General features: G+C 39.5%; 1 protein-coding gene across 2 annotated transcripts in view; it reads right to left on the bottom strand.

Annotated features, from left to right (window-relative positions):
* man1a2 (mannosidase, alpha, class 1A, member 2) overlaps nt 1-20,526 on the bottom strand; it is a 66,806-nt gene continuing 46,280 nt past the window's right edge. Inside the window, exons 7-14 of one of the 2 annotated variants that reach the window (XM_026912135.3) lie at nt 15,451-15,545; nt 14,488-14,611; nt 14,304-14,397; nt 9,781-9,896; nt 9,477-9,696; nt 7,929-8,101; nt 2,967-3,082; nt 1-2,138 (exon numbers count right to left, since the gene is read on the bottom strand). In XM_026912135.3, the coding sequence (XP_026767936.1) occupies nt 2,012-2,138; nt 2,967-3,082; nt 7,929-8,101; nt 9,477-9,696; nt 9,781-9,896; nt 14,304-14,397; nt 14,488-14,611; nt 15,451-15,545 (1,065 nt within the window). In that variant the 3' untranslated portion in view covers nt 1-2,011. Of the gene's footprint in view, nt 2,139-2,966; nt 3,083-7,928; nt 8,102-9,476; nt 9,697-9,780; nt 9,897-14,303; nt 14,612-15,450; nt 15,546-20,526 lie in introns of both variants that reach the window. The other variant, XM_053233983.1, reaches the window with a different exon arrangement.

Genomic DNA, 20,526 nt, shown 5'->3' with positions numbered 1-20,526 from the left:
TTGATGTTATTCCCTTCACTTTATGTAACATCTTTATTGAATCTGTCACATTTTAAAGATATTTACAGTACTTTCAGTTCGGTAAAAATACAGAATACATAACACAGCTCTCAAAATCCACCTAGTGGTCATGTTGGCCTGGGCTTCTCCCACAACGAAAACAGGTGACAGTAACGCGATATTAGGAAGGAGGAAGAGACATTAGGCAAGTGGGAAAAAAGCTCAAAGCATACAGAGCATTAGCACGCTGTTGCTACTGCCACCTGGAGGAGGGGTAAAGCAATGACAACTGCACTGGTTAAAAATGGAAGAGGGGGCACGGGGCACAACACATTTATTTTTGCAGGTGAGATAAAAATAGTTCCTACAAGCCAAAACCACTTGTGATGTGCATTATAAACACTGCATATTGTTTTCCAGTGGACATATCTGACAGGAACTACCTTGCAAAAAAAAGAGCAAAGTTTTCCTGAAGTATGTGAAGTTGGAACTTGGTCTAATGTAAAGTACAGCAGTGGTGGCCCCCTTCCTGTCTCTTCAGACTAAAACCCCTTACTGAAGCCTCTCTACATATTGCAGCCTCTCATCAGTTCAATGGCAGACAGAGCAGCATGCAGTGGGGTAAAAGCATATCCAAACGTTAAAAGATTGATCTATTGACTGGAATGAAAATAAATTGATCGAAAGCCCATAAAACTCCTGCACATTAGTCCAACAATGGTGCAAAACCAGTACAAAAAGTGGCTTTATTATGGACATGTTAGCATAATCTCTGTGTGGATTTATAGAAAACATGACTGGACTTATCAAAAGTTATTTGTTGTAGGATATTAAAAATGAATCGTTCTCTCAGCCTTGACTTACGTGTTTGCTATGTTTAGTGGTGAAATTCATCTGGACCATTATCAGGGAAAGGGATGCGGTCTTCCTTTCTCCTGCACAGCAGAACTTTATAAACACTTGAATATAAATATGTGAGGCCATAAGTCCAATACTAATTCAGTCAATTTGAGTACAGAGCAGTGTGGATGAGAGCCAGAACACACAACCCTTTATTTCAGACTGACTGAGTGGTTGAAAGGAAACAGGGTATATTCACATGCTCACTGCAATAGAAACCTTTTTTGGAAAAGGTTTGGAACAAACTTATGTGCCATGAGCAATGATAGTCCTGGAAGCAACATCTAATCTATTAAGAAATGCAAATGAACGCAAAACTTCAGCCATTTCACCCACTAACCATGGCAAACTAAGAACATACTTGACTTAAAATCTGGACCAGAATTTGACTGAAGTGTGCTGGAGGCTGATAGCAGACTAACACAAGAATTTGCACACACTCACGCGCATACTGTATCAGTACAAGAGAAGCCACAGAGATCCCAGGGTGCCTCTGGCCTGTATTCTCTCTAAGCGAGTGTGGGAGAGATTTCAGAGGTCACATCATCCAGCTGCTGCCTCCCACAGCTCCAGGTCTGGGTCAGAGTTCAGCGTGAGGGAGTCAGTGGAGGGGAGGGGACGGGGGGTTGGGGACGTTGGCCGAAGAGCCGTTTGTCCTGCTGCAGTGATTAAGCAATGAAAGCAATAAAAAAAAAAAAAAAAAACAATAAGCCATGTAAAATCCTCTTTCTTCACAGAGAAAATACATATTTCCTGTGTTTGTTCGTTAACTGCAACACATGACTGCTGCCGATTTGTTTGCTGAGCTGTGGTGCTCTAACAGATTCCACCAATGTCAGAGCCATGCAGCCAATGAATGAGTCACATAAGCTGTCTGTGCTTGATTGGCAGCTTACCAGAGACAGTGGGGAAAAAAAAATACAAGAGACAAATAGATGAGTAGACAGAGTCTGAGTGTGTGTCCTGGTCCCCTCTGATTGGCAGTAAAAACCCAGAGTCCAGGTGGTTGAGCGGAAGAGACCCTCAACGCAGTAACTCCCGAACACAGGTACCTGCAGTCTTTAAGAGAAAGAGGAGGCGAATGCCCACACTTGTTGAGGTTCCACTATCGCTATGCTAGGCTGCCAGGCAGGGTGATGTTTCCCAGATGCAGCACCGGTAGTGGATGAGCTTCCGTGTTGAAGACCCAGTTCTCCAAAGGCAGCAGATCATCACTGGAGAACAGCAGATACAGGTACCTAAAGCACAGAAAGAAAGAAACCTCTTTTATGTCAGAGAACCTTATGCACTACCTGGGATTCAGCTTATGAGCATTGCTTGAATTATGGTCCCTTCACATGCTATCAGAATTATCGCAAATACGAGTTTCCCACTAGGAAGTTGCATATGAATAACCCCTCAAGTCGTAATTACGACTGGGAAACTCGGAGATCACTTTGATACCCGAGTTTACGGGATAGGAGGAGTCCTAAACTTTCAACATGGAGGAGCAGAGTACAGCTTCTGTACTGCTTTTGTTCATTTTTCTAAATGCAGCTGAGTGTCAGCCCTTGCCATTTTGGTCATATTCATGTATTTATATCAGCAACAATTCTATGAATGTTATACATTTTTATACCGTGAAAATAGCTTGTATTTGACCAAAATTCCATTACTGTCAACAAGCTAGGTAACTGAGTAATGTGTTATGGTGTCAAAATAAAAGTTTAAAAAAAAAAAAAAAAAAAAATGAACCTGGCAGCATCTATGTTTCATGACAACAAAGCATGTGAACACGACATACTCATAATTGCCACTTCAGAAGTGGGAGAATTCCGATAGCACATGAAGGCAGCATTAGTCCTGGTAGATCTATTTTTCACATAATAACTGCAGTGATGCAACGTCATCAGCAGGTGGCATTAATGTTCAGTAAGGTTGAGTGCCGAGTCAAGTTTATAGAGTTATAGGTGCTTTTGGAAATTAAATTTAGTTCATGCTAGTATTCAGTGTAATAACGTTATTACTTTTGTCCTCAAAAGATCAACGGTTACCTATACTCAAATATGAGAAATGGAAATAAATACTTTAGAGTCTCTGCCAAGAAGAAGCTCTGCTGGACGTCATCATAGGTGGGGTTGGAGGAGTAGACATCTTTAACCCCAGAGAAACCCCCGCTGACTCTGCAATATTTATCTATAGCCTGCGGAAAACAGTGAGATATATGCTTTCAAAACTGAAACACACAGGCTGGCTGATATATTCAGATTTAACCATGCAATCCAGTACATTAAATGCAGCACAGAAGATTTATTTCACAAATTTTTTTTTTTTTTTGCGTGTACATAGTAGCTCATCCTAAACTCGTACATATCCATCGTAATTGGCAGCCTCCGTCATTCTATCAGCCTGTTTGTCTCCCTGCCCCCCAAAACAATCCCAAGATGGTGTGCTTCTGGACTTGGTCCTCATAACTTGTATGAAAACATGTTACCGTACTGTTATCTCTAAGAAACTGTGGCCCAGGATACGGCAAGCCTTAAAGATCATTAAATTTAGTTTAAATACAAGCTGAATAATTCATTAAAAATACAGATTCTCTGTCAATCCTTGGCATAGATCAAACACAAATAATAATCATGCCAATTCAGAATATTTTAAATCATTTGACACATGAATCAAAAGAGAGGAAATCAGGATCAAATCACACACAGTACAGTTTTCTAATTTACAGTGAATAATTAACATGCAAAATATTGCATCTTTATTATTTATTTTAAAACATAAAAAAAAATAATAATAAAAAAAACACACATCCATCTTGTACATATCCATCTTAACTGGCAGCCTCTGTCTGTTCCATACTCCTCTCTCAAAATGCCTTAACTCGGCTGTTCCACCAACACTCCTACATTCCCTACACAGGGTTAATGTGATGAGGGACGCAAGCAATCTGTGCCAATAAAGCTCAACACGCTGTTATTGTTTACCTGAAACAACACTGTGTCATACAGCTGCTCTCTCATAGACTCATTTCACAGGGCTATGGACTGCATCTGGGCGCTGCTCACTTCCACCTAATCCATTTAGCAAACAGCAGCTATAGCCATGTCTGCAGTCTATAGTTCTCACACACCGGAAACCAAATCCTACACATTATACTGATGATCTCAAACTGATCAGGCTTCAGGGCAAGCAGGACCGCATTCCTAACATCCAAATGCTGTATTTATATACAAGCTTGCTGTGCTTTATACTTTGTGGCAGGAAGATACATACAGTAAAGCCCTTATAGAAATGCCCTTCTGACAGCAGAGTTGAAGACCCTAAGTAACATTCATAATAACAGCAAAAAAAAAAAAAAAAAAAAAAAAAAAAACTGATTGTTGGAGGTTACAGAATTTTCAAAGAGTAGATATACACACAAATTCCTGAGCTTTTCTAAAAGTATCAGGCAAAAAACAGGCCCAAAATGGTCTGTCAGTTTATTTAAGAATACATAGCTTTTATGCAAAGATTAAAAGCAGATTATAAAAACAAATGAAAAAGAAATACAAAAATAGATTGAACTGACTGAAATATAGAAAAAAATAAAATAACATTTATTCTGTGAGAGTCTCTGAAGGCCTGCTCTTTCCACACTGTCTTATGAAAAGAAAAAAGAAAAAAAAAAAAATCCAACTCTGCAGTTATCTGGTGACTTTTCTCCTTTCCACCTCCATTATTTATACCTTAAACATGACCCTGGCCAGAAATGACCACCAAATCAACTATTACTGTATATCTCAGATCATAAAAAGATCTATCTGTCTCCCTGCCCACCAAGACAATCCCAAGATGGTGATTTTCTGGACTTCGTAACTCGTATGAAAACGTTACCGTACTGTTATCTCTAAGACACTGTGGCGCTGTGGCTGATATTCTGTCAAGCCCAGGATACAGCAAGCCTTAAAGATCATTAAATTTAGTTTAAATACAAGCTGAATAATTCATTAAAAATACAGATTCTCTGTCAATCCTTGGCATATATCAGACACAAATAATAATCATGCCAATTCAGAATATTTTAAATCATTTGACACATGAATCAAAAGAGAGGAAATCAGGATCAAATCACACACAGTACAGTTTTCTAATTTACAGTGAATAATTAACATGCAAAATATTGCATCTTTATTATTTATTTTAAAACATCTTTTTGTTTGTTTGTTTGTTAGTTTTTTCCATTTTTCCCTTTATCACAGAGTGATTGCTCAACTGTTAAGGCTCTGGGTTAGTGATCAGAAAATCGGGGTTCAAGCCCCAGCCCCGCCAAGCTGCCACTGTTGGGCCCTTAAGCAAGGCCCTTAACCCTCTCTGCCCCAGGGGTGCCGTATCACAGCTGACCCTGTGCTCTGATCCCAGCTTCCTAACTAGATATGCAAAGAAAAGAATTTCACTGTGTTGTAATGTATATGTGAAAAATCTGAACAGCTCCAAGTTTGGCAACTCAACAAATAAGTGCATTGTTTGCATATAAAATGCCACACCGTATCCAACATTCCTTCTGCACTGAAAATGCTTTTAAATGCAGGTACAAAATAAATGTTAAGAACAAGTGACTTATTTGTCTTTGATTTAAATGCATTAAAAGCAATCCTCTCTTTCTCTAGTTTGGACTTTAGTGTAGCAGTAGGTTCTTAATAAATGGCACAGCTACATCAAATTGTTTCCTCCATAAACACATCTCTCTCTCCTATTTAATACAAATAGTTTCACCATATCTTTTTATGCATCAAGGCTAATCAATGCTGCAGGTAGATTTTCTTCCTGCATCATTTCTTATTATGTAAGTAATGGTCTTCTCGTCAGGTCTTCGCTACTGGTACAACTTTCATAATGTTTAGACTAACAAAAAAAATTAAAATGGACATGAAAAAAGGGTGTGTACTAACTTTAGGTCCTGTTCTGGGCCAAAAGAGGAAGCTGCACACCAGAGCAAAGGCCCAGCAGATATTGGGAATAACATGAAACCCACTACAGCTACCCAAAACCCTAACTGGGACACACATTCAGATTAATGTGAACAGTCAGTGCTTGCAATTTATCTGGCTAAAAAACTGTGTAAGAACACAACATCCTATGCTAAGGGACTACATTAAGAACATGCTGGTTTAAGAGGCAAAGTGGGACTTGGTTTGTGTGTCAGAGCTGTATTTGAATGTGCAAATCTGTATCCTTGGCAAGTGAAAGTTGGGCACCAAGTAGCTTTTCTATCTCTGTGATATTAAATGGCCCCAAAAAGACAGTGCTCTCTGGGACTGCAAATATTTGGATCTGGCTGACATTTTGATTTTGTAGTGCTTGTGCATTGGTTAGTGTCTTGTTTGAGTTTAGGGAATTCTTTTATAATGGTTTGTTTAAATCTTTCTTTGAACATTGAAGTTCTGTTTTCAGGTCTGTTTTGATGTCTCTAATTTGTTTACTTATGTTTTTGAATCCCAAGCAATGCCTCTGCGGCCTTGCTTTCTTCATCACTATCTTCTCAAATTTATAGCATGCTGTGTGCACACTCAATAACGGCGTTATTTTTTAAATCTTTCCTTTACTTGTCACTTGAACATGTGTGTGTGTGTGTGTGTGTAAAAAAAAAAAAAGAAAAAAAAAAAATCATATACAGGTCCTTGAGCAGTTAATGCTCACGTGAAATCAGAAAAACTGTGATCTCTGTGACTTTAATCGTGGCATGGTTGTTGGTACCAGACAATCTGGTCTGAGTATTTCAGAAACTGCTGATATCCTGGGATTTTCACACACAACAGTCTCTAGAGTTTACACAGAATGGTGCAAAAAACAAAAAACATGAAGTGAGCAGCAGTTCTGTGGGTGGAAATACCTTGTTGATAAGAGAGGTCAGAGGAAAATGGCCAGACTGGTTCAAGCTGCCAAAAAGGATATAATAACTCAGATAATCACTCTTTACAACTGTGGTGAGCCGAAAAGCATCTCAGCATGCACAACACAGTGAACCTTGAGGTGGATGGCCTACAACAGCAGAAGACCACATCAACAAGACAACACCACATCAACACCTCGCTCAACAACAGGGTGTTTCAGCCTATAGACCCTAAACACACAGGATGTTTTTTGTTTTTGCTCACCATTCTGTGTAAACTCTAGAGTGCGTTGTGTGTAAAAATCCCAGGAGATCAGCAGGTTCTGAAATACTCTCCAACAACCATGCCACAATCAATGTCACAGAGATCACAGTTTTTCCTCATTCTGATGTTCTAAGTGAACATTACCTGAAGCTCAAAGACCTTGTATCTGCATGATTTTATTCACTGTGCTGCTGCCACATGATTGGCTGATTAGATAACTGCATGAACAGGTGTACAGGTGTTCCTAAAAAAAGTGGCTGTTGAGTGTATAGCTGCATACACTGTTAAATGTTAATACATTTTTATTAATTCTTTTCAAGTACGAAAAGCGTAATGTCTAGCCAGCTCTCATGCACACTCATTAGTGTATGTTCATTTACAATGTGGCACCCGACTACTCCAGCTCGGCTCTTTGAATTATGACTTACATTAAATCAGTTTGATTCACTTGGGATGTAGGGTGCAGAAGCTAGGACATAAACAACTACGACAGGACACTGCGTCAGTGGACTAGGAAATTAACATACTGCTATCTAACCAAACAGAGCTGAGATGAGGAGACTGAAAACCGAGATGGTGAAATGAGAGAAAGAAAAAAAGAAAGAAAGACAGACAGACAGAGAGAGAGAGAGAGAGAGAGAAAATCTCAAGAAAAACATTTGCTTGGAGCTGAGAAGAGAGAAAATGTTAAGCAAGTAAAGATAATATCTACCTCTAAAATAGAGCAAGATGCTGGTTATAACTTGAGCAAGGAACAAAAATTAAGCCATTACAAAGATAAGATCAGGGCAAAAATATACTCAAAACTGAGTGAGGTAGGACTATTCAATTTGCTTGGATATTGCAAGTTGAATATAACTATATGTACATAAGCAAAGTTTTAAGCAGGAAGGGAAAGTATGGGCTGACCTGAGCTGCCTCCCAGCCCCACTGCCTGTATTTGGGGTCATGCGTGAATCTCCACATGTACCAGTAAGTCTCGATCACCTCTGGCCTCAGGATGTAATACTTCTCATTCTGCCTCACGGCAACTGCCTCCAACCCACTGTCAAACTTGAAGGCCTCTGGACCAAGCTTCAGAACTGGAGAATCACACACGATAAAAACACATCATCCAGGCAGGAGAAGAACAGAGCAGAAAGCTACAACAGGTTTGAACAGAACTGTGCAGTTGTAAATGTTGGCATTAGATTGACTAGCCTGGCACCCTACTGTTTAACCCAGTTATGGGGCCTGTTCGGGAAAAGCTGAACCAGTTTATCCGAATTAAGCAGTGATGAAACCTCAGTCAATAAGTGCAATGCACAGACTCACAAGACATTTGTGTTACCAGGCAAACACACTCAGCTACAATCAGACCTGGTCTGACTGTTAATTTGGATTTCACATTTTAGTCATTTGGTTGTTGCTAGATTAAATCTAGATTTAGATGATGAAAAACTGCAGTGACTTTAGTACAACGTAACTGAACCATTTTAGATCAATAAAATCTACGGGTTTTAGTCTTTATCACAAGTTTTATCGCAAGTTTCATCTGATTTCTTTGCTGTCCGCCCATCTCCCAAAACACACCTGCTGGCTACGTTAAACTGCCCATAAGTGCGAATGAATGTGCACTATATGTACGAGTATGTGGACACCTTAACATCCATATGCAGGCCTTCCCCAAACTGTTGCCATGAAGTTGGAAGCACACAGAATGTCTGAATGTCTTTGTATGCTGTAGCATTAAGATTTCCTTTCGCTTGAACTAAGGAGCCCAAACTTGTCCCAGCATAACAATGCCCTGTACACAAACCATGCCCTGTGCATGGTTTGCCAAGTTTGGTGTAGAACTCTAGATCTGAACTAGAACTAGATCTGAATCTCACTGTACACCTTTGGGATGAACTGAAACACCAATGTCTCACCAGGCCTTCTGGCCAGACATCAGTGTCCAACCTCTTGTGCTCTTGGGGCTGAACAGGCAGAAACTCCCACAGCCATGGTCCAAAATCTAGTGGAAAGCCTTCCCAGAAAAGTGGAGCCTGTTATAGCAGCAAAAAGGCACCTAATCCATATTAATGGCCATGGTTTTGGAATATAATATTCAACAGCCACATATGGGTGTGATGGTCAGATGTCCACATACTTGAAATGAGATCTCTTAATGCATTTAGCTTAAGCTACATGGTAAAATAGCATAAACGGTTTGTTAACATTTGTGTACATTAAGAAAATATAGCATTTATCAAACGTGTCCACTACTCCATCAAATAGTTTAACTAGAAGCTATTTGAATGAAAACAGTAGTGATGCCAACACATTAGTGGAAATATGTAGTTAAACTTGAGATTTAAACAGAACTTGATCCTGCGAGAATCTCACATCGACTTAAGACAACAGCAACTATTTTTCTTAAACCCAGAGTCTATCTAGCAGCAAACTGAGATTCTATCAAATCCCTCTCTTACTGACCTGTGCGATCGTAGCTCTCATGACAAGTATGTGCAATCTCAGCTCCCAGCTGCAGGTAGTGGCCAGCCTTGTCTCCTGGTGACCCATCAGCCCCTAGGGCGAACATACCCCCAGCAAAGCAGGTAAGGTGACCCATCTTGCGCTCCAGGTGGCCGTTCTTCCACTCGCCAATGAAGGTGAGGCCACTGCTGGACTTGCGGATGAGGTGACGCTCAATAGCCTTGTAGTACAGAACAAAGAAGGGTGAGGGAGGAGACAAGAGAATTCTGCACTAACAATGCTTATTTTTGGCAACAGTCCTCACCTCAATAGCATCATCGTAAGTTTTGCGAGCCTCGGTGTCAGTTCTATCAGACATGAGCCAGGCCTTCAAGAGATACTCGTAGAAACTGTCTCCGAGGCCTCCCACTGATGTGTGATCTGTATAAAAGATGGTGGAGAGTGGGACACCGGTAAGGCTCATGGGGTATACATGCTTTTATAGAGCAGTAAAATGAGAAATTCAATCCAGGCATCAACAATTAATTAAAACCAAATACTTTCTGAATCAAGATCAAAGACAGTCACTTGACTTGTCCAACCCAAAACCAGAACAACATAAAGCAGGCACGTGTTTTATTGGGACATGGATACGTAGATTTATTCATTTAGCTGATGTTTTCAGGCAAAATGATGTACAACTGAGACAGGATACAATTGGGCCCTGCTCAACAACACAACAGTTCCAAATTGGTGGTGCTTGGATTTGAACTCCCAAAGTTTAAATTAGCAGTCCAAACCCGACTGAGCCACCGCCACCTATTCTGCTTTGGGCCCCCAACTAACATTGGGACACAGCTCAGCCCCAGTGCTGATTCCATAATGAGCAGCTGAAGTTAGTGCTAGTTGGACTAAAGATGTGTTTGGTGAAGAGCTTTTAACAATGGACATTGTCAAAAAGTAGCTTTGCAGAAATCCAGATATGGATTTAGATTTAGATCTCTAATGAGGAAGCCAGAGGCAATGATGGAAAAGAAAAACTCCCTGAGACATCATGAAGAAGAAACCTTTAGAGGAACCAGACTCAAAAGGGAATCCATCCTCTTCTGGGTGCCACCCAATAGTGGGATTATGAGTCATTACTCATCCACAAGTGTATACTATAAAGTATGTATAAAGTATAGTATGTGCTTACTCCTGGAAGCTCACTCCTTTGCTGAACTCAAACCGAGCAGTAAAAGTTTATTCAGGCTTGATGGCCACCCTTATTGTAATAACAGTGCATTAAGGCAAGCGTATGTTAGCGCCTGTGCTCATTTGCACACACACACACCAGTAATCACCTAATCACTCTCAAAGGCTTCTGCAGACTGTGTGTAACATGCTAATGGAATGTGTGTGCATGACTGAGCCGCATCAGTGATAGCAATGGATCATAACAGCTTCTTAATATTATAAAAAGTCAACTGAGATAAGGCTATAAATGATAGCACTGACTGAAGCTTCATAAGGATAAAGAGAAAAGAGGGAAAGAAGTAAACATTTGTTTAAATGTGTTGACGGAAACATCAGCTCCCAATAATTAGATGACAAACTACAAATTATGTTTAAAAAGAACAATTTCGGCACAGTGAAATCAAGAATTATTTGTTTCCCTTTGTTAAGGACAAAAATACACAACAGTGGTGTTAGATGTCTTTAAATTAAAGCCATTGGACAGTAAAGAACTCAATTGATAATAAGCTCAGGATACTCAGAACACAGATAAAAGACTGACAACAGTGCTGTGCAAGAATCAGCTCGTCACTGAAGACTGGCGGAGGAAACATTAGCACCGTCCCAACACCTACCTGCTAATGCTACTGTCGGGTCCCAGAAGCAAGGAGAGTGTGTGGTGTGTGTGTGTATGTGTGAATGGAGGATAATGCGACTCCGTGGAACAAGCAGTGGAGGGTTGTTATTCAGGTGCCTTTAGGGGAAAAGGGAGAAAAGAAACAGATGGCCGGGAGATGGCAATGCTCCTCCTGACAGAGACGAGTGCACATGGGTGAAGGTGGATTTTCCCACTTTATGGCCTCTTACCACTTGTTAAGTGCACCCAGTATTTACACAAAATACACTTGGGAGAATTAACATCTCCCTCACATTCCTTCATAAAACTAATGGCGGTACATGCACATAAACCCACACACAAACACAGTAATTACACAGTTCCATTTCAAAAGTGAACAAAACTGCACAAAGGGAGGGTGAGCAAGAGCATTGCACACATTTTCAAAAGCTAATTACAACCACTTGTTCATGTACTGTATGTAGGTGATATACAGAAAAGACATTAGAGCAAACAGACAGAAAGTAATAGATAAGGGACCCACACGGAAGCCAAAGAAAAAAGTAGGCATGGCAGACATAGGGTTTTGCATGTTTTATCTTGTGTAGTGGTCATTTGTGTTTGTTAAAATCTGTGGAACATAGAGAGAATGAGAAGGAGAGAAATTCAGAAACCAGAGAGAAAGTCAGAGAGCAGTGAGTCAGATGAGAGCGAAGGTAGAAATACGAGTAGTGGAAGAATAATGACACAAGAGGCTGCTTTTGCAGGCAGGAATTAGAATTTACGCACACACACAAAAATAAAAAAAAACACCAACAGAAATACGTTGTATTTTCCGTAAAGATGCTTCTTTTAATTTTACCTTCCATTTCTGATGTTAGTATACGCAACAGCTTTCATTCACGAAAACCTGTTAAATATAACCATTAAGCCCTCGGATTTAAAGCTTGAAGATGAATTTATGTAATGAATGTACACAAAGACAGGACAGTGAGGAGGACAGAAGTGGAATGAGAGGATATGAACGTCAGCTAGCTGAAGCGTGCAGAAAGGGAGAGACCCTCTTCTTCAGTGACTGACTATTCAAAGTAAATGTCCATTAAGAAAACTCTAGGGTAGAGAAACAAACACACACGCAAGTACGCATACATGCCCACACAATATGCAAGCAGTAACATAAATAAAAGTAATATAGTAAGTTTATGTTTCTGTAGCATAATTAGGACCTAAAATGATCAAGGACATTTTCGCAACATAGTACTCAGGATGGAAGTTCAATGGTTGACCCCAGCAACCAGGTTTAGGAATTAGCCCATGGTTTCCCCCATGGCAAACACTTTTACAATTGTAAACGATCATTTAAAAAAAACAAATTTGACAGTAGGATCTGCCTACAATTAAATAAAATTTCATTGTTTTATAGTCTGAACCAGACAAAACTGCATTTGTATGCAACATGTTTTAATGAGCCCACATGCATACGCACAGGCAGTTTTCTACAGGCAACAAAAGTAAAGAAAACATTTTGTCAAAGCGTGGGAGATAAAGCATCCTGGTGTCTTTAAGTGAAGTGGGAAATTATAATACAAGCCATGTAGAATATATACCTCCATTAGTGACAAAATTGTTTGAGTTTGCTTGTTTGAGAAAATACATCATTTAGAACCAGAAGGGGAAGCTAAAAGCTATGAAGTGGAGACTAAACAGGTACACCCATACCTATGAACACCACTATTCAGAAGGATAATGTGCAATATTGATGTCTTATTGCAAATCTGTCTATGTTTTATTTTTTTTTTACAACCTGGTATGCATATGCATCTCTTGAAGTATTTCAATTAAATAGTGTTCATAACTGTGCCAATCATTCAGTCATCTAATGTGCTGTTTTTGCACTAGCTAGTCATTATACTCAAAGGTTGCATTACAGTACACTGTTAACTGCTACATCCACAGAAAAGGTTGTGAAAATTGTCAGGCTATTTTCATCTGACATTTTTTATTTGCCAATTGAACAATCAAGACCTTTCTGAGCAGATCCCACACACACTGCTAACTTTTCTAGACGTATATGCTGCCTCTTACAACGCTCACCCTCATTCCAGTGAATAGCACAGAGACATTTCTTTTTCACAAGCACATCAGTGGAAATTGAGTAAAAGCACAAAGTTTGCATAAATTTTATTTATTTTATTGCTAAATTATTTGTGCATTTAGGGACGCTGCGATGATTGTGAGCTGTATTGGCTGCCATTGTTCACTATCTCGCCTTAACTGTTGAAATGCTAGAAAGGTTTTGATGTTCTATGTCTATGTCAGAAGATGCATGTCGCAATGAAGGATGGCCTTCAGAATTTTGTGTCAGTGCTTTTAAAATTCAGTAAATAGTGGGAAATTCTTGGTTAACTCAACCCCTGAGAATACTACCACTGTATTTTATAACAGTGAAGGACACATGATTGAAATGGTGTAAAATAGCTGTTCAAACAATTACAAGCAAATACAAGGAAAGGCTAATGTTATTATTTCACATGACATTACAAAATTACAGAATATTTTAATTGCTTCAAATATTGGCTGTTACTTCAAAGAAGGCAACCATCTTTGATGGTTGTCAGTTTCAACAACCAAAACTGATGCCTAGTTGCTAAGCCTGGTAACGAACTTCAACAACAAACAGCAGTCTGAAAAGTCAGCATCAAACACTGATTACCGATATTCTTTAAAGAAAAAGAAATTCATCCACATCCTGCCTTTATCTGAGCTAGTAAAATAACACAGAGATAAATGGTTAGATTTATCATCTTCATTTTACCAGTAGAGCTTGTCTGAATTAAAGAGCAGAACACAACACATAGCATTAGTGCACATGGGCCACTGCCTCTCAGACAGGAACTATTACCTCTTCATCACCATGACAAGCCATGTAATGTGCCATACAAGTGTGAATCCCTGCTCTGGTTTGTATTTTTCTATGGAGAAAAATGTGAGAAATTCAGGAAGTGAAGGTTACTCACGCTGGCCCCAGCGGCCCGTGCGAGGGTTCAGATAGTTTGGGTAGAGGCCATTAGGTCTGTCCATTTTAGCCAGCAGCTTCCGGATATGCATCACCTGGTATAATAAGCAAAGCATGAAGTTTTGTTTGAAGAGTAGAGACATACACAAAGTAATACGCATTATGCACACTTTAAACATGCAAACCTTTTGATAATAGGTAGGATTCCCAGTCAGATACGTAAGGTGCACAAACTCCATGTGCAGTGTTCCAAACTCAGCCAAGATGCTACTACCAGCCGAGGCCCAGCCCCAGTTACGGCCCACACCACTGAGACAGAGGAGATGAACAATATGAGGTTAACTGGTAAACAGTATAAAACCTAAATTATCATCAAAAGAGCCATTTCCATACAGACAGGTTCCACTTTACTCATCATCTGTCCAAGCTGCCCATCTGACCTAACAGCAATAATAATAATAATAATAATAATAATAATAATAATAATAATAAAATGTATAGTTGTTTTAGCATGAAGATACATTTTTTGTTTTTTGAGAAAGATTATAAAGCATTTGGCTTTGAATAAAGATGCCAAATACTGTAATTGTGAAGCTGTCAACTGCACTCTTGGAGGATCCAGCAAGCCTCTGTTCCTGTGCTCTTCACTCATTCACATTCAGAGTATGCCCAGCACATCCTAATTGGGTACAGCATGTATGCATTTGTGTCTGAGGAGTTGTTTGTAATGACAGGCTGAGTAGTGGCTAGGTGGATAGGGATTAATAGAATAAAAACCTTTTATCTTCAGCATTAGACACACCTTGAAAATCTCAATTTCCTCAAAACACTCAATTCATTTACAAAAGCTCTGTCAGTCTCTGTTTGATTAAGCTTTCTTCTATCCCAAAAGCCTAATGCACATTCAACAGATGACGTGCGCATTCAATAGATCAATTGTGTATTTTCCATCCTGCTCAATGCAAATGAATTGAAGTGGATAGTTGCATTAACACTCAGGCAGTCAAAGGGACTGACAGGGTTAGACAATACACTGTGGACTTAGTGACTAAGCCAGAGCTGCAGGGGGCAGACAGAAGAAGAGGAAGATGGAAAATATGAGTCAAATTTGGGGGGTCCACAAAGAAGCTTAATGAGGGAAGAACTACCTCTTGAGGTTGACCATGGCCCAGGGGATGCCTGTGGGGGTGTTGAAGGCAGGAAGCAGCTTCTCAGCCAGCTGAACTGCCTTCACCTTAAAAACCTACCAGATGAACAGAACAAGAACACAAAAGGGACAGTGAGAGGCAAAACAGTGTTTTATATGTAAGCAGTAAAAGTGAGTAAGAATGGCCCTCTTACTCAACATATTTTACACCAAGTAAACTGGAGCAACCCATCAGCATTTCACTCTTGTGTATGAGGACTGAAAGTTGAGCTGCTGAAAGCTCAGTGCCTTTAATATGGGCTGTATGACCCTATGAGGACTGTGAGGCAAAGATAGCCGTAAGACAGTAAATGTCTGTTGACCCTCATGTGGGTTCTGAATATGAGGATTGCTTCAATGTGGGGAATATCATTTTACCAGGTGACGTGTGTGTGTGCCAGATTACGTAACGGCTCTAAATAGGCTGCTCCTGTGTTCCTGGGAGAGCTTCATTTAAAGCCACAACAGCAAGATCAGTAACATAACAAAAAAGCTAGGCTGGCAGCTTTGCACACTAGATAATCATTATCTTGATCTAAATGTTGTGGCAACAGCCTTCTTTTTTAAACAGTAGTTTAGCATTATTCTTCTTAACCTAAATGAGGGAAATTTACCTTTACTATTTCTGTTCTCCTGGCTTACAAAATGAGGGAACTCAACTTAAAATCAACAAAACATTAATTGATAGCACTTCAACAAAAATATTAAAATGTTACATTATTTTTATACACATTTCTTTTTTTAAATACAAAAGATGATACAATAGGTAAAGCAATAAATTCTCAGCTATACTGGTACACAAGGCAGTGTTAGGAGATGCTTATGAGACTCAGCTATCTTTTCCTACTCATTTAACCCTGGTCCCTATTACACATCACTGTGCACTGATCCAGCACAAACAGCTAAATACAGCTTGATTCTAGAAAATCCCGTCTTAGGAATGTGATTGCTAAGAAAGTACTGTATAGATTTATATATGATTTCTTCTCGCATGCTGGACTCACTGCAATGCTATGCTAGTGAAGATTTTAGAGAAGTTATGGAGTGTTGCTGCTTTGCCAAAAGACTAAGCATCCAAAAATGCATCTAAGAGGGTCTTCTCAGTCACAGGCGTTTCCTAACTAGACATTATGGATGTGGAATCTCCCGAATTATTTTTATTGATAGAGCAACCAATATTTGGTGATAGACAGGAAGCAGAGATGAAGGAGGATGTCAATGTGTGCCTTCTTTGGGATAATTGTAGTGATGATAGCAAAATCACGAAAACCACACTCCTTGTAGTACAGACATCTTGGCCAACTAGCTCTTAAAGAAAACCTCCTTCCTCTTTGGATTAGGACCTGAGAGATGAGTGTATAAAGTCAGTATTAAAAAGTCTGTAACCCAGGCGTTGAGCAGAACCTGTATGATGTTATGATGGTATTTCCTCTGCTCATAGTAAGTACTGTATCTCAGGTCTGTTTAGCAAGGCATGGCCTATGAATATTACAGTCCCATTCAGGCTCTGTATTGGCACCAGGGTTTTTAAGGTGGTGCACAGACACTGCTTTGATCCCATTTAGACACAAAGGTCCCAGAATATCTGCTCATGTAGATGATTACTTGCACTCTTTTTCCACAATGAAGCAGGCAGAGCGTGGCACAGAGATTCTCGTTTCCCACCTCATGTACTTTTCAGAATTAATCACATTTTTAGTGCCAGCTCAGAAAATGGAACATCTAGATCTTCAGATTTTGTGCAATGCTTTGCAAATAAGATCATTTAAACAATGCTTGTCCTTTTTACAGGGGAAATTCTGCCCTTTTTTTAAAAAAAAATATGCTTTTTAGGGTTAGGTTTCATTGCTTCACATTGGTAATGGTTCTCCTTGGACTGCTAAGGATGAGAGGCTGTCAATCACTGGGTCTCGGTGTCCGCCACTACTGTGTTTTAATGGATCTGACAAAATGCCTCATAGCTCTCTACTGGAGAAATCCAATTTTAAGATCGGCACATCACTAGTAGTGGTGTCATTGAGAAACCAGATGTCTCTCACAGGCTGGTGTGCAGTTTATCAAGGGAGGAGAGTCAGCTGCATTTGGCCATCATGACAACCCACTGCACAGTTTCCTCATACTGTCGTTAGCAGTGTTTATAACCTTGACAGTTCTCATGTTCTGGTCAGTATGGACAACTATTTGCCATAAATTATTAAGGCAGAACATGATGCCTTCAGTTACACAGTCAAGCTTGAAAACTAATTACGTAGCTCATTTCGGCTCACTATGTAGCAAATTGTCAATGGGTCTAATATGCTCTGGGTCTAAGGAGCTGATATCCTCTACAAGGAAAACACCCATGTTGAAGAATGAAGATCTTTGAGAATTAGAGATCGATCTGTTCACCTCACATGCAAACGCTCAGCACCTTCTCTTCTTTACTCTGATTGGCTGTAGACACTATAGCTCAGGTCACATGAAGGTTACAAATGCACTGAACTGAAATGGGAAAAAAAGCCTTAGGTTATTTTCATAACTCTGGTCACCTGATAAGAGTGTGGAGTGTTTTCACACACATCCCTTCTTGAATTCGAGCATAGTGAAGAAAATGCCATACAAGGGTACATAATTAATCTAATACATTTGAACAAAGTGGGCACTGTAGGGTCAGCAATCACTGTTCTACTCTCTTAGTTAGCTTTGTTGATTATTTGGAGAATAATCATGGCAGTAAAAGGCCTGTCTTTTGCTGCCATATGAAGGGGGAGATGAAACTAGTTTAGAATGAGAATGTTCATCAGGATTATTGACTGGACTGTAGCATGAGTGCATAATTTGCAAATTACAGAGTCTCGCCTCTCTGCACACAGAATCACATAAAAGCATCCCACACTTCAAGTATAATGCTTTTATATATATATATATATATATATATATATATATATATTTTTTTTAATCTCACCAAGCAACTAACAAGAGTCTATATATCTCAGCATTTTAAAATAATTGTGTTTTCTGGCTAAATGTTTCATTCAAAAGTAAGATCAGGTCTAAATAATTAACTCTAATAAATTTCTTTTCCACTTTAGGACCCTGGAGAGAGACCAGTCAGATGGAATTTCCACATGAGCACAGTGAAGCTCAGATCACTTTCATATGTTTTTCCCCTCTTCACTGTTAGCTAAACATACTCTGCACAGCAAAACCCTGCGAGTGGAATGGCTTGACGTGGGTACTCACCCAAAGCCTTTAACAAGGCATGGAATAGCATTCAGCTTTACATTCAAAATGGCCTTAGACAGCTGAAGGTATAAAATAAAACGCTGAACTACATCATGTCTTCAAATGCAGCTTGTGAATTATAGCACAAGTATAAAGTACATGATGACTTACGAGATGTTATGCATTCTTGTGTTCATCAGATTTTAAGATAACCAAAAGAATATTAGCACAAGTGTTGTACAGTTCTGCACCATTGAATTAGAAGCCAATTTATTGCCTTGTGTTATGCACTAAGCTTATGCGGGTAATATTAGTACTGCACACTAATTTAACAGCGCCCTTTAAAAAATCCTTCTGAAGAAATTTTAGAGAAAAAGCTATTATTATTAGTAAAAAATGAAACTCGGCTTTAATGTCATATGGATACATCAGCATATTTGAAGAAAATTCAAACTTTCCCAATTTTATCCACTTTGTGAATAAGTTTGGCTGCTGAGAGACTAAATGTAGACTAAACTGCTCTTATTAAGAGTTAACAGTTTTCTGAATTGGTTAACAGTACATGTCACTGTCTTTTTAACTTTCCCTCCTTCTGCTGCTTCAGGAATACTGGAGCTGTAAGATTACAAAATCGGTAGCATACTGCAGTTCAACTCCTACTGGAATTCACATAAAGTGGGCAGCAATGATGTATGGACTCAGAGTACCCCACAGACACCTCGTCAAAAATTTTCCTTTCATAGCTGACAGCTCCAACCAAGTGAGCTTGGCGAAAAAAGAACGATCACCTCATCTAAATTCTACACTACTGAGACTGCTCTGATGAGTGCTGTACCTGAGTACAGAAGATGAGATGCTGGACCCGCCTGTTTACTGAGAGCTCTCAGGCCAAGAGAGACCTCTTCAGTCAATTAATGACTTTAGCTGTTAATTATAGTCAAGAGGCCCAATGCAGCAACGCATCTCTAAACACTGTAGCGTTGCATTTCTCTCTCATCATTCAGTCCAAGACACAGACTAGGACAGGTGGGAGGAGACAAAAACCAGAGGGCTAAAGGAGAACTGAAAAATAAGGAGCAAAAGAAAAGGTAAAGGGGAGAGGAAAGAGTGAGTAAACATCATCTATCATGTTGACGCAGCCTGGTCGGGAATAGGCTGACAGGCAGCAGAGGGCCAGCGTGGAGGCAGCGGTGCTCTGAGGACAGGAACAAGAGCTTTATGTCTAGTTAAACTTTCCACTTAATTCTCCACCTTTATCTCCATTCTCTAACATTCCCCTGCTGTATTTCTGTATTCATCCCTTTTTCCCCATCTTCAACTCCATTTCCCTGCTCTATTTCTAGATCCATCCCTTTTTAGCTAATTTGCGACAACTGCGAACTGCATGTTTAATTTCTCTCACATCCATTCGCAGACACTCCATGTCTTCACCTCCTTAGGATAAATGAGGGAGGTTCGAGGTGCACGGCAGGAAGAGGACAACTCTGACACACCTTTCCTGGCTAAGAACTTTAAGAGGGTCTCAAGTGCAAGAATGAAGGTGCAAACTCACATTTATAGCTGTGAAGAAATTTCCCTTTCGATTTCCCTTTCAATTATCTGTATTTCTATGTGAATGGCTCCTAAAATGTGATCTGATCAAAGTCATAATAAGGCAGCTTTATTTAAGAAACACATACACGTTATAATGCTATACTGATTTAGATTAAATAATCAAGGTTATTGCTTAAAAAAAAAAAAAAAAGCATGTGACCTTATTTTACATTATCTGATGATAAATCTGCAGCACTGATTACTCTGTAGAGAAAACAGTTTCAATTCAAGTACATGTTGG

Source organism: Pangasianodon hypophthalmus, chromosome 5 (assembly GCF_027358585.1).
Source record: "Pangasianodon hypophthalmus isolate fPanHyp1 chromosome 5, fPanHyp1.pri, whole genome shotgun sequence".
Classification (NCBI taxonomy): domain Eukaryota; kingdom Metazoa; phylum Chordata; class Actinopteri; order Siluriformes; family Pangasiidae; genus Pangasianodon; species Pangasianodon hypophthalmus.
The sequence above is the reverse complement of the archived record's forward strand: the minus strand, read 5'-3'. Positions and strand labels throughout refer to the sequence as shown.